Genomic DNA, 27,497 nt, shown 5'->3' with positions numbered 1-27,497 from the left:
AATAAGGAAAATGAGGGGAAGCCAAGTTAAAGTTTCCCAAGGTTTCATAGTGAAAGTAGAAGTGGGAGAGTAGGAGTTACCCCTTTTAAGGGATGATGGGGAGAAGCGTGTTCCAGTAAAGTAAACAACATATGTTAAGTCACAATGGGTTCCAGGAAAAGAGGAAGCTTATTTGATTAAAGATTAGAGTAGGGGGTTATGAAATGTGAAAGCTACAAAGAAAAGCACAGACTGGATAGCAAAGGACGTGGTAAGCAGTGTTTGTTTGATGTTAATCCAGGTCATGAGCAAGTTGGCTTACTTTTAAAGGATCACCACAGTATAAGTATGGATGCAGAGGGAGAAAGCATGTGATCCAGGAAAGAGGTAAGAGGGGATGAGCGTGCAGTGCATGATGAAGGGGGTGCAGAGGGGGTCAGAGTTGAGAAGGCTACTCGGGTATGCCTTAGACCCCTGGAGTGGTGGTGAGGTCCGTTAATGTGACAGGGAACACTGGAGGAACAGCAGATTTGTGGGGTTCAGCTGAGAACACTACATGTTCAGGGTCTACAGGACATCCAAGAGGAAGTATCCAGGAAGCAGGTGGCTCAATGGGTTTGGTGCTAGATAATACTGTTATTTAGGGAAAGAGAAAAGAAAAAGTTGATGTCATCTCTCAGGATGTGAGAGTAAGAGTGGTATGGAAAAGACTTTGATTGATGGTCAGTTGTGAGTGCAGTGTTGGCTGGTCCACCTGCCAACCAACTGAGAGTGCTGGAACCTGGGCCTTGTCATTCTAAATAGTGCAGACATAGCTGCTGCTGCTTCTTTTTTTTTTTTTTTTTTTTTTTTGCATATGCAGACTAGAATTAATTTTAAGGAATTGACTCACTTGAATGTGGCGGGTCGACCAGTCCAAAATATAGACCTGCAAGGCTGGAGACTCAGGGAAGAGTTGCAGTTCAAGTGCAAAGGCAGAATTTTTCTTGCAATTTTGTCTTTCTATCTATGTCTAGATGTTGATGGCTGCTGACAGATCACGATGGTAGTTGCTAAAGGCTGGGGTGGCTGTGGCACTTTCTCTTCATATGGCTTCCTCTTTGTCTTCTGGAGTAGGATATCTTTTTGAAAGTTTCCAGTCCATTTCGTTGAAGGTTGTTCAGCATTTGATTGTAATTCTGTTGTTTTTATGAGAGAAGGTGAGCTCCAGTCCTTCTATTCCACCATCTTAATCCCGTCCACCTCAGACATAGCTTCTTTTTTTTTTTTTTTGCTTTTTAGGGCCGCACCTGCGGCATATGGAGGTTCCCAGGCTAGGGGTCCAATTAGAGCTGTAGCTGCCAGCCACAGCAGCTTGGGATCTGAGCTGCATCTGCAACCTACACCATAGCTCATGGCAACGCCAGATCCTTCACCCACTGAGCGAGGCCAGAGATCGAGGCCAGTAACATCATGGTTACTAGTCGGGTTTGTTAACCACGGAGCCACAATTGGAACTCCAGACATAGTTTCTATATCGCCTATTTTTCCTGGTGACAAAAGGCTCAGTATGGAACACATCCCTCTGCACTGGCTTCAAGGGAAGGGGAGCTGGCCTGACAGCTGAGTTTCTCTAAGTTACACACTTTCTCAAGCTGTAGAGTATCAAAGACAGAGTGTTTAAAGCTGAGTGTTAAGTGGGAATTTGAAATCAGCAAATCATGGGAGTTCCCTGGTGGCCTAGCAGTTAAGGATTCAGTGTTGTCACTGCTATGGCTGGGGTTCAATCCCTGATCCAAGAACTTCTGCATGCCTCAGATGTGGCCAAAAAAATAATAATCATAGAAACTGCCCCTTGGAATCACAAATCCAAAGAGGAGAGGTAGTTATTAAGAGCTAACAATGGAAGTCAGGAATTTGAAAGTCTGGCGTTAGAGATCAGGAAGCAAGGGCTCTGGTGAGTAAGAGGCAGCCTTTAGGAGTTCCCGTCGTGGCGCAGTGGTTAACGAATCCGACTAGGAACCATGAGGTTGTGGGTTCGGTCCCTGCCCTTGCTCAGTAGGTTAACGATCCGGCGTTGCCGTGAGCTGTGGTGTAGGCCACAGACGTGATTCGGATCCCGCATTGCTGTGGCTCTGGCATAGGCCAGTGGCTACAGCTCCGATTTGACCCCTAGCCTGGGAACCTCCATATGCCTCGGGAGCGGCCCAAAGAAATAGCAAAAAGACAAAAAAAAAAAAAAAGAGGCAGCCTTTGAATACTGGAGAGCAGTGCTTGGTGAAGAATGATTCTACTTGTTTCCAGCAGTAAGGAATGGTGGGAGAAAAGGGGAGGATGCCAACTGACTTAATATATCACTGAGTTGTTTGTATCTGAGGTGCATACAAGAAAAACAAGAACCACAGGGAAACAACATACCAGCTTTCATAACATTGATCAAGTGCCCAAGGAACCTCAGTGCAGGGGCAAGAATGAGGTTGAGCAAAGGGCTCATACTTAATGCTAAATGAGGGCATCCTATGTCTTATCCCCTGAAACTGCCCATTTGACTCCCAAACCCTAAGTGTAAGATCTCACCATTGACTGAAAGAAAGCACAGTCTGAAGCACACCCACCTGGGCCAGGGCTCATTATTGGCCGGAGAGGCCCTGATAAAAACCACTCCCTCTCTTGCCCTCTTGCAGTGTGCCTGGCAAGCATGAGGCTTAGGCCTAGAAGCTTCAGTGCCTGCAAGGAGCTCCTGACTCCCTCCCGAACACTGTGATGTGACTGCCTGCATCAGGGAGTGGAATGAGCCAGCTGCCTCTTAGCCAAGGAGCTGGTGATGCCAGTAGGGGAGCTGGCCAGAACTGCCTCCTCCAGGAGGAAGACCAGCCCCTTGGCTGGTTCCATGTGCAGGATGATAGCTAGAAGTACAAGGGAAAGAGAAAGGTGCATGCCTGGATCCTGCCTTTAAGGCAATAATAACCTCATCCCAGAGAATCTGACATGTTGAAGGTTTATCAGGTTACCGTCATCATTCCTCCTGCATTGGATGGGAGCTAAAAATGGGGTAGAAAGATGGGGTCACTTTTTCTGCCATAGGTAAGGAGGAGAATCAGGCCTACTTGCCCTAATTAGAAAGAAAAGCAATGGAAACAGATTTGAAAAAATCATTTAGTTAGACATAAAGAAAAATATTTTAACTGTAAGGATGTATGGTGAGTCAGACTGGGTCTTTCTTTTCTTTTTTTTTTTTTTTTGCTATTTCTTGGGCCACTCCCGCAGCATATGGAGATTCCCAGGCTAGGGGTCCAATCGGAGCTGTAGCCACTGGCCTACACCAGAGCCACAGCAACGCAGGATCCGAGCCTGAGCCTCGTCTGCAACCTACACCACAGCTCACAGCAATGCCGGATCGTTAACCCACTGAGCAAGGGCAGGGACCGAACCCGCAACCTCATGGTTCCTAGTCAGATTCATTAACCACTGCACCACGTCGGGAACTCCCAGACTGGGTCTTTCTAACTGCCAGTACCTCAGAATAGAACCTTATTTGGAGACAGGGTCACTGTAGATGTAACTGGTTAAGGTAAGGTCATACTGGAGTAGGACCAGCATGACTAATTCAATGTGAATGATGTTCTTATCAAAAGGGGGAATTTGGACATAGACATGCACATGGGAGAAATCTACGTGAAGATGAAGGCAGGGAACACCAAACATTTTCAGCAAACTGCCAGAATAGCCCTCAGAAAGCACCAACTCTGCCAAAACCTTGACCTCAGATTTCTAGCCTCCAGAACTGTGAGACACTAAATTTCTTTTGCTTAAGCCAATCAGTCTGTGGTACCTTGTTAAGGCAGCCCTAGCAAACTAATACAGAATATTGAAGCACTTTGTGTACAGTCTATTTTTTTTCTTGTCTTTTGTCTTTTTAGGGCCACAACCCCAGCATATGGAGGTTCCCAGGCTAGGGGTTGAATCAGAACTGTTGCTGCCGGCCTACGCCAGAGCCACAGCAACGCCAGATCCAAGCCGCGTCTGCGACCTACACCACAACTCACAGCAACGCCGGATCCTTAACCCACTGAGCAAGGCCAGGGATCGAGCCCGCAACCTCATGGTTCCTAGTTGGATTTGTTTCTGCTGCTGCATGCAGTTTTTAAAGATATTTAGAGTATAGTTGTATCATATATGATTTATATAAATAATCATATTCACTTTATAATACATATTCACATCAAATTAATCATATATATGAATAACTAATTTTAGTAAAGAGTAGTACTTTAAATAAACAATTATTTTCTCTGCACAGCACCTGCTTGAGTGTCAAAGCTTGAGTTTCTTCTAGTTTCATGTCTTTTTAATTTTATCAACAAACTGTGCCAAATCTAATTGCTTCGTGGTAATCCAGATTAAAATCATATTTCTATTAATAACTGAGGATTTACCTAAAAGGCTTAAGGGATTACATGTGGAAATGCAGCAAAGATTGAGGAATAAATCAGTAACTTCCATCAAGATACAATAGGAGTTCTCTTGTGGCACTGTAGGTTAAAGATTCGGCATCATCACTTCAATGGCTTGGCTCACTACTCTGGTTCAGGTTTGATCCCTCGCCTAGAAAGTTCCACATGCCGTGGGTATGGCCAAAAATAAATAAATAAAGATACAACTGATTTTTTAAATAAACAAAAATTATAAACTTCATTTTGTTATCAGCAACGAACATTTATTAAGCATGTATTGCATGTATTTCTTCTTTCTTTCTTTTGACTATGCCCACAGCATATGGAAGTTCCTAGACCATGGATCAAACCTGTACCACAGCAGCAACCTGGGACACTGCAGTGACAATGCCCAGGTCCTTAACCCCCTGCTCCACAAAAGAGCTCCTAAGCATGTATTTCAAATCACCATATATAGTACTGGAGATACATGGAGGAAGTGATAAAGATACTGCTCCAGGAGTCTTACATTAAGGTTGGGAAAGCCAGTGTCAAAGTAAAAATAATAAATAACACAAGTTAGAGTGTTTGCACAAAAAGATACTGTTGCTTATCTAACTACTGTTTACATTTTCTTTCAGGAACAAGGAAGTCGATCTTCATTCTATCACATTGGTTTATCATATAAACTCATCCTTGGATATGGTTCTTTGAGAGTACCCTCTCTGACTTAACTATGAAAAAAAAAAAAAGAGAAAATCTTATTTTTTGCATTATCTTCTGTAGGACCAGGGTCATTAAAAACAGGGAGGTCCTAGGTGTGGGACTTCTCAGATGCCACTCCCTGGTTCCAAACAAAGGAGACTCCATAGAAGGGGTGTGTTATGGGTTGTGGAGAGGTCTGTACAAGAACCTGGTATAGCTCTTGGCTCCTAAAGTGAGAGGCTCTTCCATGGGGCTTAGGGGAGATGCCATTTCGTAACAGAGCTGCGGTAAGCTTTAGTAACCTGGCTCGTTTCCCAAACTGGCTATATGAGCCTTGTCTCTGGACTCCTGGCACACACCTCCAGTCTTCCTCCTGCTGCTTCTCCTTCCCACCCATCACATGGATGGAAAGTGCAAAGAGCAACATGCTTTAACCACCAACTATCTTAATATTTATATAATTCCAGCTGGACAACACTGCTGACATTCTATTTCTTACTTTCAATGTGTCCAAATCACAATCCCTTTCAGTCTCTTCTGAATGTGCTGATGTCCTGGCAATAACTCTATCCATTTTCCTTTTCTGGTCAGCTCTGAAATGCTAGATTGAAAATCATTCCATGCAGAAGAACACTGGACGGGGATGGTTTAATCCCTGCTTGGGAACTTTTGCATGAGGCAGGTGCAGATAAGAAAAATTTAAAAAAAAAAAAGAAAAAAAAAAAAGAAATGTATCCCTTGATTCAAAGTCTTCTTTTGTTGGGACAGTTCTCATCAGTTGCAGCTAAGGGATCAGCGATTAGGGAAGATTTCAGCATCTGGAGAGCACATGATACTCCGGATGGCAGGCCTGGGCCAGGTATCCTGGGGCAGACTGCACAGGGAACTCTGCTCAGAGGTTAGTACAGGCTGAGGCAAGGGATAACATGGCCAGAGCAGCCACGGGGAAGGTAAGGCTGTGAGAGATGAGCCTGACACTTTTGATTTTTTGTTTGCCCTAGCTCTATAAAAGCTACCCTTTAGTGAAAGTCTTGGCAGGAGATGGAAGAAACTTAAGGTTAATGAGTGAAAATATTTTGGCAACTTGACAGGATAGTGTCGCAAGACATGTTTCCTTGAAAACTCCATCTTGTCCTTCTTTACTTTATCCCATCTTCTTGTCTTACTTTATCCCATCTTCCTGCTTGGAAAAACAGTCACAGTGCTGGTAAATGACTTAAGCTTAAGAACAAAGACCTAAAGGCATAAGTGTCTTAAGCTTAAGAACTGTTATGTGCCTAGAGGTCAGAGTAAGAGCTTAACCCTTTACCACCTAAGTGGCTTTTTAAATAGTAAAAGAACTTATATAATAGTAAATAAACCCTGTATCATCCACCCATAGCCACTCCTCACTTGATCTCATCTAAAGAGCACAATAAAAGCAGTGTGGATTCTTGAGGCAGGGCTCTTGGTCCCTGAGAACTTGAGTCCCCGGCTCCCACCTTTACTTAAGATAAATGTCTCTGTGTCTTGTTTTATGATAACCTTTTTTCCTTAAGTTCCAGAGCACTCGTTCTTCAGCCCCACCTGCTGAGCTGGCCCGGCAGGATAGTAAAGTCAGTCTATCTAGTCTGAGGTAGTTCCTAGGAGCTGGGAGGGGTGGGAAGAAGTGTGAAGACGAGTCACAAGTCTCATACACCAGGATGTTGTAGATGCCCTGTTTACTAACAGGTAGTTATTTTCTCCATTAATCATGTGTCTTTTGTGATAACTCCATATACGCCATCCTGTTTTTCACAAGCGAGGCTTGGAGCTGCCTAGAAAGCATTAAGACAGTGGAATGAATGGGAGCTCTCATAGTGGCTCAGTGGTAACGAACCCAGCTAGGATTCACGAAGACGTGGGTTCTATCCCTGACCTCCCTCAAGTAGGTTAAGGATCCAGTGTTGCCATGAGCTGTGGTGTAGGTCACAGACATGGCTCAGATCCTGCATTACTGTGGCTATGGTGTAGGCCAGCAGCTGTAGTTTCTATTTGACCCCTATCCTGGGAACTTCCCTATGCTGTGGGTGTAGCCCTAAAGAGACAAAAAAAAAAAAAAAAAAAAAAAAAAAAAAAAAAAAAAGGAGAGAGAGAGAGAGAGAGAAAGAGAGAGACACACAGTGGTGTGGATATCATTTTCATTAAAATAGACGTTAAAAGACATGGGAGCTAGTGCAGCTAAACTCAGCCTGGCCTTGTTTCCTAAGGCAGGACAGGGATGACTGCTTGTGTTATCCTCCTATAGCAGCTGAACCAAGGACGTCCGGTGGCTGAAAACCATACACATCTCTGCTCTTACAGTTCTGGAGTTCACAAGTCTGGAGTCAGTTTAACTGGGCTGAAATCAAGGTGTCTTATGGGCTGTGTTCCCTTTGGAATCTCTAGGGAAAAGTCTGTTTCCTTGACTTATGGCCTTTTCCTGTCTTTAAAGCCAGCAAAATAGCATCTTGCTTCACTGATCACATCACCTTCTTCTGTGTCAAATCTTCCTCTGTTTTCCTCTTTTTGCAGAAACTTGTAACTGCATTTAGTGTTCAGGAGGATAATCTCCTCAAGACCTTAAATTAATCACACCTGCAAAGTCTCTTTCTCCAGGCACGGTACTTCCACAGGGATTAGGACCTAAATGTCTCTGGGACCCTTCTTCAGCTGCCACACCTCTAGATCTTAGTTGATCTGTTAAGTTTAGGAATTTTGCTGCAAGATCTACTCTTCCTGAGTATAGGAAACCTCTGTCTGTTCCACCAGATTCTGAGTTAAAAGATGAAAAATTAAGAGTACCCAGGTGGTGCAGTGGAGTCAGGATACAGCACTGTCACTGCAGCAGCTTGGTTAGTCACTCACATGCAAAGTAGAGCTGTTAGTTGTACATCATGGGCACCAACCAGAACCCTGATGTGGTGGGTAAAGTTAAGGAGCTGGCCAGGGAGCAGGGGTGGGATGTTGTTATTCACATGAACCAGACTTCACTTGTTCATCTGGATCAATGAACCAGTTGAAAAAAAAATGGCGTTGTAGCAGGAACTGCTATAGAAATGAGCCAGGTTGTCAAGAGACATGCTTCTACAATATTTTCTTAGCCTCTTTGCTTCTATTTTCTATGCCGAAAACTCCATCTTGTCCTGCTTTACTTTACCCCATCTTCCTGCCTGAAAAACAGTCACAGTGCTGGTAAATAACTTAAGCTTAAGAACAAAGACCTAGGAGTTCCTGTCGTGGCTCAGTGGTTAACGAATCCGACTAGGAACCATGAGGTTGCGGGTTCGGTCCCTGCCCTTGCTCAGTGGGTTGAGGATCCGGCGTTGCCGTGAGCTGTGGTGTAGATTGCAGACACGGCTCGCATCCCGCGTTGCTGTGGCTCTGGCATAGGCCGGTGGCTACAGCTCCGATTGGACCCCTAGCCTGGGAACCTCCATATGCCGTGGGAAGTGGCCCCAGAAAAGGCAAAAAGACAAAAAAAAAAAAAAAAAGAACTAAGACCTACAGACATAAATTATTCATGTGGTCAGCTGAATGAGGACATAACGCGTTGGTCTAGGCATGACGGACCTGTGCAGATAGGCACGGAGTGGTGATTCTCTAGATGCTATGCATAGATAGCTGACACCAAGTTTCCTCAATGCTAATGATTGTTAAATGCCTAAAGGTCAGAGTAAAAGCTTAACCATCTACCAGCTATGTGACTTTTAAAATAATAATAAAAAAAAACCCCACTGTATCCTGCACCTATAGCCCCCTCCTCACTTGGCGTAATCCTAAAGAGCACAGTAAAAGCAGTGTGGTTTCTTGAGGTGGGGCTTTTGGTCCCTGAGATCTTGAGTCCCCCAGTTCCCACCTTTAATTAAGATAAATGTCTCTGTGTCTTGTTTTATGTTAACTTTTTCCTTAAGTTTCACAGCACCCGTTCTTCAGCCCTCACCTGCTGAGCTGGTCTTGGCACCAGGTGAGTTCAGTTTTGGCATTTTGAGATTACAGAGTCACTCTTCTGATGAACAGCCAACCCTCCAGCCTTTTAGAGGGAGGAAAACAGTGAAAGAGAAGCCTGTGGGCAGGGAGGTATGCAGAGAGGGTGATGATTTCAAGACCTTTTTGTTCATGAAGTGTTTAATAGCCATACTATGACTTTACTGCTCAAGTTCAGTGCAATTCATATCTAACTTAACAAATGTAAACCCATTAAAAAGTCTGTAGTTCTTTTTCATTCATAGCTTTTAAAAAAAAGATTGCTATTTTTTTTTGGTTGTTTTAAAAGAGCAGTCTTTGGTGAGACACCCTTAGAATGATATGATGAATAGAGTTTGCCTCAAAATAACCAGGGGAGGTAGGAAAATGGGAGGGTATACAAAAAAAAAAAAAGAAAAAAAAAATCAGGTTGGCCATGAATTGAAAATGATTAATTCTGGGTGATTGATACACGGTAATCCACTATACTAAACTCTGTACATTTAATTGTGCTTGAAATTTCACAATTAAAAGTTTTTTTGTTTGTTTGTTTTTTGCTTTTTTAGGGCCGCACCTGTGGCATATGGAAGTTCCCAGGCTAGGGGTCGAATTGGAGCTACAGTTGCCAGCCTACGCCACAGCCACAGCAACATGGGATCTGAGTTTGCATCTGCGACCTACACCACAGGTCACAGCAATTCTGGATTTCCGACCACTGAGCAAGGCCAGAGATTGAACCTGTATCCTCATGGATGCTATTTGGATTTGTTTCATCTATGCCATTATGGAACTCCCAAAAGTTATTTTTAAAAGGGCTACCACTAGTTTTATAATAAAGCTACATTACTAAATCATATGACCTCTTAGTTGCATAAACATTTAAAATTTCTTATAGTAAACATATTCAAACTCCTTAACAAAATAAACCTAGGTACACGAATTTTTTTTGACAGAAATCTCATATACTAGTTTACTAGATCACAGTGCTGACAGCTACAGACAGAACTGATATTTTTAGCTTTCTCTGGCAGTATAAGTATTATTGTGCCTGTGGCCATGGGCTGTGACCTGCAAGTCACCGAGATAACACAGGTACATTCTGAGCTTGTCCTCAATCATAAACTCTAAAAAAAGACTAACCACACCAAGAATGGCAGAAGAATATGAAAATAGCTGACTACATTTCATGTTCCAGCCTCTGAATCCCAGATCCCACTATCCATTCATCCAGCTGAAGTGGAAGATATACATTAACAGTGTCCCTCCAAAGATCTCTTATTGTATAGCTATCCTAAGAAAACTGGACAAAAAAAGCTTACCTCCCACACGGACAATAAAAATAGCATCTTACCTGGTCTCTCTTTCTCTTCAAAACAATCCTTTATGTAGACGTCAATCATCTTTTTAAAACAGGTCTATGACTCGCTTAACTTCCATTCAAGAGACCTGCACACATAGAAAATAAAGACCAAACTTGATTCCATCAGCTAAAGACTTCCACCAGCTGATCTGTGATGACCTCAACAATAGCTTCTCCCTGCCCTGTCTCTTTCTTCTTAACATTCTACTCCTTAAAAAAAAAAAAAAATCCTGATGGCATGTGTTTTGACTCTTTGAACCTGTTGTAAATCTTGCTGGTTCTCTCATTTATGAATTAAACAAAATCATCAACACATATAAAGTATGAGTGTGATTTTCCCCTTTTACTGGCAAAATCTTTGTGAGCTTTATGTATGCTTACTCCTACTTAGCCTCTCATGTTTTTGGTTCCTAGTATGTTCTTTCTGTCACTATTCTCATGTGATAACACTGCATTACAATACTGTCACCGGTGGTTACAAGGATCTAACCTTGACTTTACCCCTAGTCCTTCATATAGTGCCTTGGTATGTTGTCAGGCACTTGATATGGGAGTGAAATATGGGGGCAGGATGCAGTCCTTGAGCCCTTCTAGGTTCGTACATTCAGGGGTAGGGGGCACATCTTCCTCAGGCTTATGATTGCCTGGATGCCCCACCATCCACCCCATCCCCAACCTTACTCTCACATTACTTGCTCTATTCATTTTCTATTGCTATATAACTAGTCACCACAATGTAGAGGCTTAAAACAATATCATATGGTTATTATCTCATGACTCTGTAGGTCAGAAATCCAAGCAGGCTTGTCTGGGTTTTCTGTTTAAGGTCAGTAGGGGCATAGAATTCTGCCTCCCACACCTGCCTTCCTGCCAGCAGTGTCACATCCACAAAAATAAGATTCAGAAGGAGGGGGTGTGTACACTAAAGCTGGGGGACAGAAGGTGGCAAAAGGGGAGCCTGTTGAGATAAAGAGACAGAGTTGTGCCTGCAACGTCCATGACCAACACTAAGAAACTGCTCCCAAAGGTCCATGGACATGAGTAAGTGCACTTCATGTACTTTCTATTCCTGCCACTCTAAAAACAGGCAAATAAATGCATCCTCTGAAATGACTAATATGGATACAGCTCTAGAGAGTGTTGCCAAAACATATCTGAAATAATGTAATAATGTATCTGAAATAATGAAATAATGTATCTACAAACACTAATTTCTAAACTATAAAATACTAACCAAACCTAAGCTATTACAACTTAGATGCTTCATATTTTATTACTATTTTTGTTATATAAAAGAAGAGCTAACAGGCTTCGAGTGTTTGCTGCATGCCACGATCTGTGCTTTCACATGGATTATATTTCACAGCCATCTTACCTGGTGAAGCAGTATTGTTATTCCCATTTTATAGATGAGGAAACTGAGCGCCAGAAAATTTCAGAGACACCCCAAAATCATGCAGTCAGGAAGAGAGCCAAGATTCAAATGCAAGACTGTCTAATGCCAAGCTTGTTTGTAGTCATTATGCTTTTCTGTTGCTGTTAAGGAAAGACTCAAGGAGATAGTTATAATCAGGAAGAAAGACAATGGCGAAACAAATACGGACCCAAACTCTGCAGTCACTGGGCTGGGCTCACTAGATAAGGTAACCTGCTCTAGTTGTAATTTGCTTTTCTAAAGTCCTTCTGGAATTCTCTTTCATATTCCCTGTTTTCATAATGTTGGAAGTGAAAATTGGTTCTTGTATTTGCTTGTTCTTTATGACTTTTCACTTTTCTTTTCCTTGCCAAATTGTCAGGGATATCCTCTGAGGCTGGGGCCAGGATGGAGAATCACTGTGCTGATTAAATTGCCGTGGACAAAACAAAATTACTTCATTGGAATCAAACCAAAACCTAGCCATGACTAAATGTTCCCTACATCTATAAAAAAGCAAAACAGTGAGGATCTGGAGGGGTAGATATGTTATTAAAGCTATGCGATGCAAGGAAAACTAGAGAGAAAAAAGGAAACAAGGAAGCAAGAGACACATGGGAAAAGGGAGGAGGAGGAAATGGTGGACTGGTAAGTCAACGATGTTGGAAATCTGGCTATCTATTTGGGGAGTGGGGAGTTAGATGCTTACATCATAGGGTGATTTTAATGTCACCCAGTATTCAATCTGTCTGATCACTATTATATTTACTGATTTATCTATTCCTATATCAATAGCAGAATGTAATTTTTAAATTGTATTCTGATCTTATAGATTATGTCCTCCCTCATTGCTGTTTTTCAAAAATTGATTGATTTCAAAACAATCTTTGCCGCCTCCAGCACTGCAGCACTGCAGAGATCCTGAAAGAGGGAAGGCGCAGTTTAATAAAATACACAAGACTCCTTTACATTTAGAAAGTGGGGGACCAGGAGGCACTCTTGTTCTGCAGAACAAAGGTGCCTAGGCTTTACCCCACATGACTTTTATTAAGGCAGGTGACAAGATTAGTGTTAGTGGGGTTAAGAAGGTTACAAGATTAGTGGGCAAGATCAGGCATAGGCAATGACTAAGGTTATCTTCTTTGTGATATCAAAGGGGTATACCCTTAGAATATAGTGTAGTCATTTATAGAATAACATGGTTAATGCATAAGTCCCCTATTTTGTCTTTGAAGGAGACCCTGAACTTTAGAACTCTGCATCCACAGATATTTGCCTTCTGCAGAGTTCAGCTGTTCAGTGGTCTCCAACAAATCTTGAGAAAGAACAAAACTAAAGGCGTCACGCTCCCTGATTTCAAACTATTTTACAAATTATAGTAATAAAAACAGTATAGCACATAGATCAACGGAACAGAATACAGGACCTAGAAATAAACCCATACATACACAGTGAACTAATTTGTGACAAGGAAGCCAAAAATATATAATGGGGAAAGGACAATGTCTTCAATAAATGATATTTGGAAAACTGGACATGTAAAACAATGTAAAAGAATCAAATTCAACCACAATCTTACACCATCTATGGAAATTAACTCAAAATGGATTAAATACTGGAACATAAGATCTGAAACCATAAAACTCCTAGAAGAAAACATAGGAGGCAAGCTCATTGATATAGGTCTTGGTGACTATTTTTTGGATCTGAAACCTAATGCAAAAACAATAAAAGAAAAAATAAATAAGTGGACTACATCATACTAAGAAGCTTCTGCACAGAAAAGGAAACCATAAACAAAATGAAAAGGCAACCTACTTAATGGGAGAAAATGTTTGCAAATCACACGTGTGATGAGCTACTATCAAAAACACATAAAGGACCCATACAACACAACAGCCAAAAAAAAAAAAAACGGGCAGAGGGGAGTTTTCCTGTGGTGCAGTGGGTTAGGGATCCAGTGCTATCACTACAGTACTCAGATCACTGTGGTGTCACAGTTTCAATCCCTGGCCTGGGAACTTTCAAATGCTAAGGGTGCAGCCATAAAAAATAAATAAACAAATAAATGGGCAGAGGATCCGAATTGACATTTTTCCAAAGAATCATACAGCTAGCAGACAGGAACATGAAAAGATGGTCAACATCATTAATCATCAGGGAAATGCAAATCAAAACCACAATGAGACACCACCTCACACCTGTTAGAATGGTTATTATCAAAAAAACAAGAAATAACAAATTCTGGAAAGGATGTGGAGAAGAGAGAACACTTGTGGACTGGCGTTGTTAATGTAAATTGGTACAAACATCATGGAAAATAGTATAGCAGTTCCTCAAAAAATTAAAAGTGGAGCTACCATATGAATCAGCAACCCCATGTTTGGGTATATATCCAAAGGAAATGAAAACACTATCTTGAAAAGATATATGCACCCTCATGTTCACTGCAGCATTATTTACAATAACCAACATATGGAAACAACCTAAGTGCCCGAGGATGGATAAATGGGTACAGAAATTATGGTTAAGATACACACAATGGAATATTATTCAGCCATAAAAATAGTGAAATCTTGTCACTTAAGATAACATGGATGGACCTCAAGGGAATTATGCTAAGTTGAAATAAGTAGGAGAAAGACAAATACCATACAACCTCTCTTATTCGTGGAATTAATAAAAGAAAAAGAGCAAGTTAATAGATACAGAGAACCAAATTGTGATTGCCAGAGGACAGGGTGGGGAAAGTGAGAAATGGGTGAAGGGGGTATAAATTAATTTCAAAAGAAAAAGAAAAAAAGAAAAAGATACAAAACAGTATAGACTGTATGCTACATTTGTGAAAAAAAAATTATTGGCTGTTTTTTCACATTTTCTCTGTCAGGTGATCTTTCATACCAGTTGCCAAGTTTCACTTCACAATTCTGACTGAAAGTGAATCAAATTTATGGATTAATTTGTGGAATAACATTATTACACTCCTGAGACTGCATCAAGGAAATTTATATGTCTACCACTTGTTCTTTTTTGTTTTTTCATAAATTTGAGGGTTTACCTAATTTAGGTTTTGCACATTTTTTGAAGATGCATAATGGTTTTTGTGGCCACCATCCATGAGATTTTTGCCATTATATTTTCTAGCTCGATAGCTAGCTTATGAGTTCTTTCATGGGCTCTAACAGTTCTTTGAATGATTTCTTGAAATTTCTAGGAAGACAGAGGTACCGATTGTTCAAAAGAACAAATAGTTCTCACTTGCTTTCCTTGTTCTTTATCAGCTAGGACCTTCAGCAAGTGGTGGAAGGCACTGACTTTATTGGGCTGGCTTCTAACATTTCACCATTCCATATGGTATTTTTGTTTATTTTTGGTCTTTTTGTCTTTTAGGGCCACACCTGCGGCATATGGTGGTTCCCAGGCTAGGGGTCCAATTGGAAAAGTAGCCACCGGCCTCCGCCAGAGCCACAGCAATGCAGTGGCTGTAACCTACACCACAGTTCATGGCAACGAGGGATCCTTAACCCACTGAGCAAGGCCAGGGATCTAATCCGAGTCCTTGTGGATGCTTAGCTAACTGCTGAGCCATGACAGGAACTCCTGTTTGTTTGTTTTCTTAGTTTTTTATTTTTATCGCTCCACCCACAGCATATGGGCCAGGGATTGAATATGAGTTACAGATGCAACTTGCACCACAGCTGTGGCAACTCCGGATCCTTTAACCCACTGTGCCAGGGCAGGGGAACAAACCCATGCCTCTGCAGTGACCCAAGCTGCTGCAGTTGGATTCTTAACCCACTGCACCACAGCAGGAACTCCAGTGGTATTTGCTACCATTTTTTGATATGTATTCTTTATCAAGCAGAGGGAGTTTCCTTTTATTCTTGGCTAAGTATATTATTACTAGTAGGTACTGATTTTAACCAATTATATTTTGTGAATCCATTGAAATACGGTATTGACTGGGCTGTGTTAATTCCTGGAGCTTGGGTCCTCTTTCAGGCTCATGTAGTTGTCGCTGCAATTCAGTTCATTGTGGTTGTGGGCCTGAGGTGCCTGTTTCTTTTTGGCTGTTACCTGGGGGTTGCTCTCATCTCCTAAAGGCCATGTGGCCTCTTTACAGGCTATCTACAGATGCTCTAACAACTTGGCAGCCTGCTTCTTCAAACCTAACAGAAGAATCTCTCACTCCTGACGCCGAAGATTATGAGTTTTAAATACTGTAAGGTAATTACGAGAGTGACATATCTATAGTCTATTCTGTTCTATATGCCCTACACTATTCTATTCTGCCCTGTTCTGCGTGATTTTATTCACAGTTGCCACATTCCATTGGCTATAAGCAAGTCACTCAAAGAGAGGAGATTATATATTAAGGCTCTGTATAAAGTGGTATATATCATTTTCTCTCATTAAAAATAATTTTCTATACTTGTGATCATTCTCTTCCAATTCCTAAGGATTTTTATCTATGCCTTTATTTTTACTTAGATATTTTCAAAGAACTATCTAGTTTTTACTATGTAATTAATTTCTGTTTTATCTTTACTCCTTTAACATTTTTTTTGGATTTATGTATATTTTTTTCTTGTGCTTTTGATTTGGATGCTTAATTCAAATTCATTTACCTTTGATCTTTCTAGTGTTCTGACAAATGTATTTAATAGAAACACACACACATTATCTTTCAGTACTGCTTTGGCTGCATCCCACAGTTTTTTAAAAATGAGTTATTTTTTTTGGCCACACCCACGACAAGGGATCAAATCAATGCCACAGCTGTAACCCAAGCCACAGCAGTGACAACCTGGATCCTTAACCTGTTGCACCACCAGGGAACCCCTGCATCCCACAGGTTTTTGATAATTATTTCTTTCAATGTTGTTCATTTATAAAGAGTTTGTACAAGGAGAGACCAGGAGGAAAAGCTGTTGGGAGAGGACTGGGTCCAAAGCTTCCTCAGCCCCATGAAAGGTTCTACACGCCCCCTTTCTGCCTTTGATTATTCTTTTGTTCCTTTCCTTCTCTCTCACCTCCCATTTTTTTGCAGTAGCCTCTCTCTCTCTCCTCTTTTACAGATAGCTATCTCCTTCCATTCCAAGTCCAGAGAAAGGATGAATTCTTCCACAAATGGCCTGCCTTCTCCCAAAGCACCTGCCTTTTAAAAGTGGATACAACAGGGGAGGAAAACCTTAATGCAAAGAAAGGAATGAGAGGGTGATTGTGAAATTCTACGCTGAGAGGTAAGTAATGGAGTGGGAAGGAGAGAAAGGTAGTAGACTTTTGGTCTCTCTAAAATACCATAATAACTAATCGTGCTGCCAAGGGAGACACATATTTTTGCTCACTGAACCTTCTTAGATACAGGTGCTCCAGAGAAAGTGTTAGCTTGGGACGCAAGAAGAATTGTTCTGTGTAACAGAATTGGCAAAGTAGTGGCAAATTTACTAGTGAGTTATGACAGCTCTTAGGCAAACTCTGAGAGAAAGAATGCTATTGCCCAAGAAAGTTGGTTTTATTCTTTCATCAATTAAGTTCTTTCATTGGAATACAGACACCATGGGGCTGAAGGGATACTAGACATTCTCTCCATTGTTCTATTTTTGAATTTTACTAATTTGATCATAGAGATACTCTGAAGATGATGACTGTGCTGGGCAGAACATGGTCCTCCAAGATATCCATCTATTAATCCCCAGAACCTGCAAAAGGTACTTTGCAGACATGTTGAAATTAAGGATTCTGAGATGGGAGATTATCCTGGATCACCTATGTTAGGTCCAATGTAGTCACAAGGGTGTTATAAGGGAAAAGGGAGGCAGGAGGGTCACAGCCAGAGAAGGAAGGAGATGACAATGAAACGATGCATTTGCTGACTGCCAGATGCTGAAGAGTCTAGAAGCCAAAAATGGCAAGGAAAGAGATTCTCTTTTAGAGCCTCCAGGATGAAGACAACTCTGCTGACCCCTTTATTTTATTTTATTTTATTTTATTTTATTTTATTTTATTTTATTTTATTTTTTTGCTTTTTTAGGGCCACAGCCATGGCATAGAGAGGTTCCCAGGCTAGGTGTCGAATTGAAGCTATAGCTGCTGGCCTACACCACAGCCACAGCAAATTGTCAGATCAAGCCATGTCTGTGACCTACACCACAGCTCATGGCAATGCCAGATCCTTAACCCGCTGAGTGAGGCCAGGTATCGAACCTGCAACCTCATGGCTCCTAGTTGGATTCATTTCCGCTGTGCCACAACAGGAACTCCTGACCCCTTGATTTTAGCCTCTGAAAACCCATTTCCAACTTTCCAACTTTTGACCTCCAGAACCATTAAGATTGTAATCTGTTCTGTCTTAAGGAACTATCTTGTGGTAATTTGTTAGTAGCAATAGGAAACTAACAAAATGACAAAAGCCATGACTGCAGCAGTCACAGAGTAGCCATCTAGGTATTCTTGCTAGTTGATAATTATAATCTCTGAAAGTCAGGCTTTCTCAATATAAGTACTAGATCTGCCCAAGCCTAATCTGTTCCAGGTTTTGGTTTGGGTTTTTTGTTTGTTTGTCTGTTTTTTTTGTTTGTTTGTTTGTTTTTTTTGGCTGTGCCCGTGGCACATGGAAGTTCCCAGACCAAGGATCTAATCTGTGCCAAGCAGTGATAACCGGATTCCCAACCCACTGTGCTACCAAGGAATTCCTAGTTTTGCTTTTATTCCAAAATATTCTAAGTTTCACAAATATACAAGACTGCATCACTATGGAAATGGTAAGGCTTGGGAACCTGGGAAATGATCACAGCTGGCCTCACAAATTCCTTGGACCCTGGAGCCAGAATTCGGGATCTGGAGAAGTTCTCTGTTTAAACCTGGACACCCCTGCCAGTAGGAATCATTCCTCTGTGAATCTGCTGTGCTGCCCAGTAGTGGTTGGGATTTGGTCAAGGAAACCACTGGGGACCATCTTGGGCGTCTCGAGTTACTTGTCACCCGGGTTTACTGACTGCAATCCTTTAGAGAACACAGAATACCTGTGAATTATGTTCAAAGGAAGGAGTGCACAAAGGTAAAAGTCTAGGCAGAAAAAGAAAGATTCAGGATGGAAGGAAGATTGAGAATGTGGTGTGGGGGGTAAGCACAGAGGGACTGGTAAGGGACTCTCTCTGCTGCCAACAGCAGGCAAAGGCAGGTGGTATTTTGTGCCTCTGAGCTAATGATTCCACCTAATTCTAACCCTAAGGAGCCCAGCAACACCACCACATGTGCAGAGCATGCTAATCAGTGAATAAAAATCAAATTTAGAATACTTACTTTTAAAATTCTTTTTTATTTTTTTAATGTATTTATTTTGGGTTGTGCCCTCAGCATGTGGAAGTTCCTGGGCCAGGGATCAAACCCATGCTACAGCTGTGACTTGAGCCACAGCAGTGACAACACTGGATCCTTAACTCACTGAACCACAAGAGAATGTCTTTAAATTCTTTTTCTTTTTCTTTTTGTCTTTTCTAGGGCCGCACCCACAGCATATGGAGGTTCCCAGGCTAGGGGTCTAATCAGAGCTGTAGCCATCGGCCTACACCACAGCCACAGCAACTCAGGATCTGAGCCGCGTCTGTGGCCTACACCACAGCTCACGGCAACGCTGGATCCTTGACCCACCGAGCGGGGCCAGGGATCAAACCGTCAACCTCATGGTTCCTCGTCAGATTTGTTAACCACTGAGCCACAACAGGAACTCCCTCTTTTTCTTTTATTTAATTGAGAAAATCTTCACAGCCACACCGGTGGCATATGAAAGTTCCTGGGCCAGGGATTGAGCCCGTGCCTCTGCAGTGACCTGAGCTGCTGCAGTCAGATTTTTAACCTTCTGCGCCATAGCAGGAACTCCTTTAAATTAAATTCTTGAAGAACCTGAATCTTACTTTACTTTCAGATATTTAGTTATTTTGTCCTTTTCACTCACCTGTAGACTGGGGCATCAGAATAGCTGGTCCTTTTTCAAACTTCTCTCTGTTCCTCTGGAAAATGGAAAGCAATGCAAATACTGAACATGATATTCTGAGTTAGGCACTATATTAGATGCTTTAAAAGTTTAAAGTGTGTGAAACTCATTAGATAAATACTATCATCTAAGATTAAGATGAAGGGGGCTCAACTAGAGTGAATTTCACAAGGACTCACTTCTGGCAGAGGGGCTGGTGTTCAGGCAGAGAGCCTGTCTAGGGCCTGGACTCATCAGTCCTACTCAGCTTGTGGTTCATTTAATATTCACCTAACATTTGTTTAGTACCTACCTGCTGTGTACCAGGCACTGTTCAATGTGATGAATACAGCAGTGAACAAAACAGACAATAATACCTATACTTATAGAATTTACATTGTATTTCTTGGCAAGATCCTGGGTTATTTCACTGGTACCTTAAGATATTCAGCAGTATATACCCATCATAACACTCCACCCAGAGAGATGCTTAATTCTTTTTTTTTTTTTTTAATGGCCACACTAGCAGCATATGAAAGTTCCCAGGCTAGGGGTTGAATTGGAGCTGCAGCTGCTGGCCCATGCCACAGCCAAAGCAATGCCAGATCCAAGCTGTATCTGAGACCTACACTGCAGCTTGCAGCAATGCCTTTACCTACTGAGTGAGGCCAGGGATCGAACCCGCATCCTCACAGGTACTATACCAGGTTCTTAACCCACTCAGGCACAACAGGAACTCAGAGAGATGCTTAATTCTGAGTAGCATCCTAGATACTCTTTCCTTGGGGACCTCACTTTATCCCTAACATAAGCCTAGGGAAAGTTCCGAGTTCAGATTTCCTGATAATTTGCATGTTTGACAAGAAGAGCTGGAATTATGCATTTATGAGATAGATTTTATTTCCAGGGATGATTCCCAAGGAGTGACAGTCAATGGTGCATTTCTGGTGAAGCACCTCTGCCTTCTGGTCTGCCCTTTGAAGACTTGAGTAGCACCTGGCCAGGACTAGGCAAAGCAACTGGCCCAAGTTAGACGCTTCTTAGATGCTGAATCCAAACGCTACCCAAATGTGGGAATTCAAAGAATTCTTTCACATGATACTTCCCACAGCCCCCTACACTTGCTGTAACTTCTGCCTAACAGTACTTTTTCATGCTGCCAGAAATACGGAATTTCCATGAAAGTGAATTTTTCACTTTGAAAATATTTTAATAGTGAATGTAATTGCCACCATAATTGTAAAACGCATGGATACATGAGGCAGATGAAAATTTCTTGGCAGCCACAAAAATATGAATACCTGGTCTATAAAGCCTTAAGTTACAGGCTCAAAGATGTCTCAAAGATGGAAATCTTGGAGCAGCCTGCCACCTTCAGGATAACTTCCCAACTAACTCTACCAGAGAACATTGGTTTTGGCTTCTATAAATTCTAAATACCAATTCCAGTAAAAACATTTCATGATAATCAATGGCGAGAGCTATGGTCCTTATAGAACTTTTGCTATGATTATCATGTGTAATAGTTATATGTTTTCTTTAAATAAAACTGCCCCCTTCTTTGAGATTCTTTCCAAAAAATTACTTTGATTCAATTATCTTTACATCAATTATTTCATTGCTTTTATACTTCATTTCACTAAAAAGAGCTGAGAACACTAGAAACAGACCTTGCAGCCAGAGTTTGTGAAAAATACCGTAACTTTGGAAACTCTGCTACTTCCTAGTGGGTACTTTGATTATGGATTAATGACAATATTTCTAAAGAATCTTAAGTAAAAGCAGCAACACAGTAGTCCATTTGAAAAACAGGAGGCAGAAGAGGGAGAGAGGGAATGAGAAAGCGAGGAAAAGAAAATATGTAAACAGGACTCGTTTTTCCTTTTCTATTGGCTGTTCCTTTAAGATACAGGGTCTCCCTGGCTTAAAAAAAAATGAGGAAGGCACAATGAGATATAGACTAAGGAATGACGCGGTGACCCAGCATTTAATAGTATGGAGACATAACACAAAGTGACATAAAAAATACACAAAAGGAAGGGGCAGCTAAACGGAAATCGATATAATTAGGTCAAGAGAATTATGATGACGTGAATGCAAAAAAGATTACTGTAAAAGCAAACAGGGCTCAGACTCAAACGCATTGGGCAAGGGGACAAGAATATGAGGGGGTATTTAAATAAAAGAGTAACAGAAAAAATATTCATCGAAAATAAACTTTCATCATTTTCCTTTCACAAAAGTAGTAAAGGACCATTTCAGAACCTTCTTGGCGCAATGAGTTCATTTTTAATGGAGTCCTCTCTGGCTGTACTGACCAGTGACAGGACTTCAAAGTCAATTACCTCAGATTGATTCTCAGCCTGCAACTTTCGATTAGCAGAGGAAGCATGGACCAATGCCTGTCCTCATTCAGGCGGAATTAAACGGAAACTCTGGCGTCACGCCCAGCAAGAAATTGTTTTAAAACTTCCCGCCCGACTGCGCCAGGTTCCAAAGGTGAGCGCCAAGGTGGTCGGAGCCTGAAGTCCCGCCCCATCTCGCGGGAGGCAGCCGCAGATTGGAGCACATCCCCCACCCCGTAGAGAGGCGCTCTCTTTGTTTTACTCTGGGTGGAGACGCGGTCTGTGCCCTCCCGACCGCGAGGGGGCGAACCGCGCGCATTTAGCTCCGGTTTTCCGGCGCAAGACCGAGCGGACTCCCCCCCCCCCCGACGTGCGCATGCTCGGTCCGTCCCGGAGGTCGCCGGCGCCGGTGTTCAACCACGTGTGTTTTGAACTTAAGGGCATTATGTTGTGAAGAAATGGGGGCTGCAGTGACTCGTGCAGTCCGGAATTTCAACCTAGAGAACCGGGCGGAACGGGAAATCAGCAAGTTGAAACCTTCCCCTGCTCCCAGGCACCCCTCCACCAAGACCCTCCTGCGAGAGCAGATAAACAGTAAGTGGTGCATGGGCGCGTCGGGCTGCGGCTCGGGGGCTCCCTGTGCCGGCTGAACGCAGCCGGACCTCGGTCCAGCGGCCTGGGGAGCCTGCTTTATTCGCAGTCACTCGGGTCAGCCGAGCGCGGAAAAGTGGAGCCGCCAGGCCGGTGACATTGAGACAGGCTCCTTGCGCTCGTGAAGGAGTCCGCGGCTCCACCTTCTTCGTGTCCTAGAGGTTTTGACTTGTCCCCGCCGCTGACCCCGTTCTCGCCAGCTTTTGTCTTTAATACTTACTGTCTCGATACAAGGAATCAAAATCAGAAGGGATTGTGTGCAAGGGAACTTTTCTCTAGATGTCTTCACAGAACGATGGACACCGAGCTCGACCTAGCACTTTGATTTATCTTTAAAACATGTTCCGTACTGTCCGAATGATTGCTAATTAAGCAAAATTAAAGGTGACTGTCTTGTGCTAAGTGTTTAGGATCTTAGATAAAACTTTCTTTGGCATTAATATTGTGATTTTTTTTCCCCCTCTTAGGCCATCCAGAAATTAAGGGAGAAATTGCTAGAAAAGATGACAAACTGTTGTCACTACTAAAAGATGTGTATGTTGATTCCACAGATCCCGTGTCTTCTGTGCAGGTAATGTGTGTTTTAATAAAGTTAAGTTTATAATTTAACTCTTTGGGGCTCCAGGAAAATAACCATGAGAAGTGTGGCAAATAGAAGTGAGTGAGTATATAATAGCTAAGCGTAATTGTCAGTGTGCTTGTGACCAGAATGCAGAGCATTGGCAAAACTGAAGCACAGCAGTCGTAGCAAGACACACATGTTATTGGATATTTATTAAAGTTAAAAAGTCTTGTGAAAGTATGGATTGAAAGCAGTTCTGTGGATTATTTGTTATTATTTCAGAATTTGTAGCATTTGGTAAGTAAGGTACTTCTAGGGGTTATCATCTGAATGACCAAAGATGAGCTTTAATACTATTTTCTCACCCTTCAGTGTACTGAGGTATGTTCTATCCTTAGTGGTTCCTTTAATATTGTGTTGGTTTTTTAATTTTGTTTTTAAAGAACATATTCTGATAGACTGTAAAAATAGGAGATCACAGAACATATTGGGAATGAGAACCTTTATGTAAACGGCAGGCACAAGTGCTTTGTGTATGGTGATGAACAAAACAGCTCCAGTCCTTGCTTTCATGGTACTTAAGGTTTTGTGATGGACACAGGCATTAAACTGATGAGCAGCCATAGGTACATAATTACTGATAAGTCTGTGAAGGAGAAATACAGGCGCTGTGAATATATCAGAGGGACCTATTGGAATTGAGATTGAAGGATGAAGGATGGTTTCTGAGGAAGTGACATTTAAACTCAGGCCTAAAGGATGAGTAGGAATTAACTAAATGGGTGTGTAGAGGTAGGAAGGTTCTAAGTAGGGGCAAGAGTTTGATGAAAGGAGAGGGAACTGCCAGTGACAATTCCCAGATTTTTTTCCATTCTAGAATTCTCTGGTTGTCTCTCTCTTAGGAGGTAGACTGTTCACACAGACATAGTTATTAGTGAAATAAAACTCATGTGTAGAATAAGGTATGTAAATTGTTGCACACACCGGGAGTTCCCATCGTGGCTTAGTAGTAGTGAACCTGACTAGTATTCGTGAAGACGCCAATTCCATCCCTGGCCTTGCTCAGTGGGTTAAGGATCTGGCATTGCCGTGAGTCGCAGGTGCAGCTTGGATCCTGCATTGCTGTGGCTGTGGGGTAGGAGTTCCAGCTCTGATTCGACCTAACCTGGAAACTTCCATATGCCACAGTGCGGGCCTAAAAAGACCAAAAAAAAAGAGAGAAAATTGTTGCATAGAATAGCAATTAGAGTATTCAGTTATCTCCAAATGCTTCCATTAAAATATATATATATATATATATGGGGGTATTTTTCTCTCTGTCTCTCTCTCTGTGTGTCTATTTATTTATTTATTTATTGGATGGTGGCCTTGGCATGTAAGAAGTTCCTGGGTCAGAACCTGTGCCACAGCAGTAACAACACTGGACCCTTAACCACTAGGCCACCAGAGAGCTCTCATGTTCATGTTCTTTGTTATTTTTAGACAGGTGTTAGATAATACTTCCAAGTATTATTTCTTACATGTTATTCTTAATCATTCATTCCAAAAATGGCTCTTGGGGCGCAAAAAAGCATTTAACATTTCTTATGTATAAAACACAGAAATGTAGATAGAATAAGCAGATATAGAGTGGTATTAAAATTTCATTGGGGGGGTATTAGGAAAAGTCTGAAAAAACTCATGGAGGAGTGATAATGAAGAAAAGGTTGAAATACCTGTTTGTGTTTTTTGTCCCTTTCTTTTGGGCAGTTCAGAATTTTCTTAATGATTTGTAATACCTCTAGACATGTGATACTGTGTTGTCATGTGTTAGTTTATTTTTGTCTGACTTTTTGTTGCTGTTCAGAATTCTGTGTAATATATTTGCCTGTTCATTCTTCATGGTATAGGAAATCTGAGCTCGGTCCAACCTAGAAACAGTCTCATGTATTTTCTCTTAATATTTTTATGCCTGTATATTTTATGTTACAATGTTATATTTTATTTGGCATTAAAGTATAGGGAGATCTTTTCAGTTGTATGGTCTGTTGTCTAAATATAATTTATTGAATAACCCAGTCCTTTTTTCCACTCATTTAAAAATTCTAATACATATAGGTCTGCTTATGGATTCATCCATTCTATTTATTTATTTTTCTATTTCTACACTAAAATCATACTATTTTAATTAATAGAGCTTTATAATGTGTCTTGATACATTTTGTGATCTTTTTTCTTTTCAGAAGTTTCTTGACTCTAACCTTGCTTTTTTTTTTCTCCCCAGATGAACTTGAACAGGTTCTTTTAAGTCCTGTTTGGATTTTGAGTGTAATCGAATTGAAATTTAAGATAAATTGAGGAAAATTAATATCTTGTATTCTTGTATTATTGAGTCTTTGGGGGATGGAGGGAAGGTTGTTACTTAAGCTTCACCTTAAGTTTTTAAACTGTTTATTGCTAGTGTCAAAAGTGAGTGGTTTTTGTACTGCAGGTACCCACTTTGTAGTTTATTTCTATTAGTTTTTCAGTTGATTATCTTATTTCTCTGAAGTTGTTCTCATGTCATTGGAATATAATTACAATTTTCTCTTCCTTTCCAGTATTTATGCTTAATTCTTACTGTTTTGTCTATAGCATGAACGTAGCAGTGAAAGTTAGTATTCTATCTTGTTTTTGCCGTACATAGGATGCCTCTAACGTTTCAGAATTAATTATAATGAAATGATATGGCTTCTGATTAAAGATACTTTTATCATATTTGGGACATTTTCTTCTATTTTTAATTTGCTAAGTTTTTTTTATTAAAAGAACATTGCATTTTATCAGATATTTTTTCAGTGCAAAATACTAATTTTGGTATTTAATATTAATGAGAAGGGAAATCTGGATGAACGTGTGTATGATGTGGAAGGAAGATCTGGGAATAGAAGGATAAGAGAAGCCTTGAGTTTTGGAAAATGAAGTTGTCAGGAGTGTTTCAGGCCAGACTTACAGTATAATATAAGGGTAGGAGAGTGTAAGATGCCTTTGGAGAACTATTAGAGTTCACTACAGTTAGGAGAAAGTACAAGGGATGAATTTGGGAGAAATGAGGTAGGATAGGGAGTAATAGGGACCAGATCATGAAGGTTTTTACTTGTCTTGCTAAGGAATTTGGGTTTTATCCTTAAGGCGATGGGAAGTCGATGAACAGTTTCCTGTTGAAAAGTTACCTCAGATTTGCTTCATTCTGGGGGCTGGAAGGGAATGAAATGCATTTTATCCAGTTAGAGGAGACCAGGCTTTTGCAGTAGTTTCTGCAAGAGGCATTGGCTTGGACAAGGCTGGTTTAGTGATTTGGAGAGAAGTTAATGGATTGAGAGGGACTTAGGTAGCATCAGCAGGATTTGGTCATTGCTTGGCTGTAATGAGTGAGGGAGAGGGAAATGTCAGGTGTAACATAGTTTTGGAGTTTTAGAGCAGGATGTGGGAGGTGGGTGGTGTAGGTCACTGACCCAGAGAATAGGGAGATAGAATTGGATTTTCAGAGGAAAAGAATAAGCTCAGTTTTAGACATGTTGATTTTGAGGTGCTTGTCAGTTAACCAAGTGAAGATGCCCTTAGTCATTTGGGAATTTGGATCAGGAAATCAGGAGAAAGGTCAATGTTTGTGATCAGATTTGATAGTCAATAACAAGTAGATGATAGTAATAAGAGGGTATGTGAGATTGCTTGGGAGGAATGTGTAGGGTGAGAAGAGGGCCTGGGCCAGAACTTGGGCCATACTAACATTTATGGGGCAGTGGGAGGGACATAGTCTGCAAAAAAAAAAAAAACAAAACAAAGGAACCACTGCAGAGACAGATGGAAAACTAGGAGAGGGTGGTACAGAACCCAAAGGAAAGTTCGGAGTCTGTGGCCAGGTGGGAGTGGCCAGCTGTGTCAGATGGTGCATTGAGTTCAAATAAAGCCTGAAAAGTGTCCTCTGGATTCAGATCTAATCCTCTGGATTTGAGAGCACAAATATTATCTTTTAAAGTTGATCGAAAAAGAAGGAAAGTGGTCATAAAAGAAGTGTTGGTTTTGGGTTTGGTGGGTATTTGCAAAAGATGGTGACTACAGCATTTTAATATTTTGACCAAACAGCAGTAGCAGGCAGGGTGCATTTGAAAG

The 27,497-nt window shown here is 41.4% G+C and overlaps 1 protein-coding gene and 2 long non-coding RNA genes across 5 annotated transcripts in view; all 3 read left to right on the top strand.

Annotated features, from left to right (window-relative positions):
* The first annotated feature begins 226 nt into the window (after positions 1 to 226).
* Positions 227 to 6,587, top strand: LOC146406123 (uncharacterized). Its single transcript, XR_014806303.1, has 2 exons — positions 227 to 366; positions 5,033 to 6,587. It is a non-coding gene; the product is annotated as an uncharacterized LOC146406123 (long non-coding RNA).
* Positions 6,588 to 8,015: 1,428 nt separating this feature from the next.
* Positions 8,016 to 22,307, top strand: LOC110260384 (uncharacterized). Its single transcript, XR_014806302.1, has 6 exons — positions 8,016 to 9,060; positions 11,964 to 12,062; positions 12,216 to 12,481; positions 15,957 to 16,060; positions 16,912 to 17,076; positions 22,189 to 22,307. It is a non-coding gene; the product is annotated as an uncharacterized LOC110260384 (long non-coding RNA).
* A 216-nt stretch (positions 22,308 to 22,523) lies between these two features.
* The window catches only part of NDUFAF4 (NADH:ubiquinone oxidoreductase complex assembly factor 4), a 57,060-nt gene continuing 52,086 nt past the window's right edge, over positions 22,524 to 27,497 (top strand). For all 3 annotated transcript variants that reach the window (XR_014806206.1, XR_014806205.1, XM_001925477.6), the window contains exons 1-2: positions 22,524 to 22,747; positions 23,272 to 23,375. Coding sequence is in view for 1 of the 3 variants with exons in the window: in XM_001925477.6 (XP_001925512.1) it covers positions 22,612 to 22,747; positions 23,272 to 23,375 (240 nt within the window). In the remaining 2 variants the exon portion in view is untranslated. The remainder of the gene's footprint in view (positions 22,748 to 23,271; positions 23,376 to 27,497) is intronic.

This window comes from Sus scrofa, chromosome 1 (genome assembly GCF_054392235.1).
Source record: "Sus scrofa isolate SSC_HxYL_T2T_F1_AM1 chromosome 1, Sscrofa_HxYL_maternal_Yorkshire_Landrace_v2.0, whole genome shotgun sequence".
Taxonomy (NCBI): domain Eukaryota; kingdom Metazoa; phylum Chordata; class Mammalia; order Artiodactyla; family Suidae; genus Sus; species Sus scrofa.
Note: the sequence above shows the minus strand (reverse complement) of the source record. Positions and strands in the feature narration are given on the sequence as shown.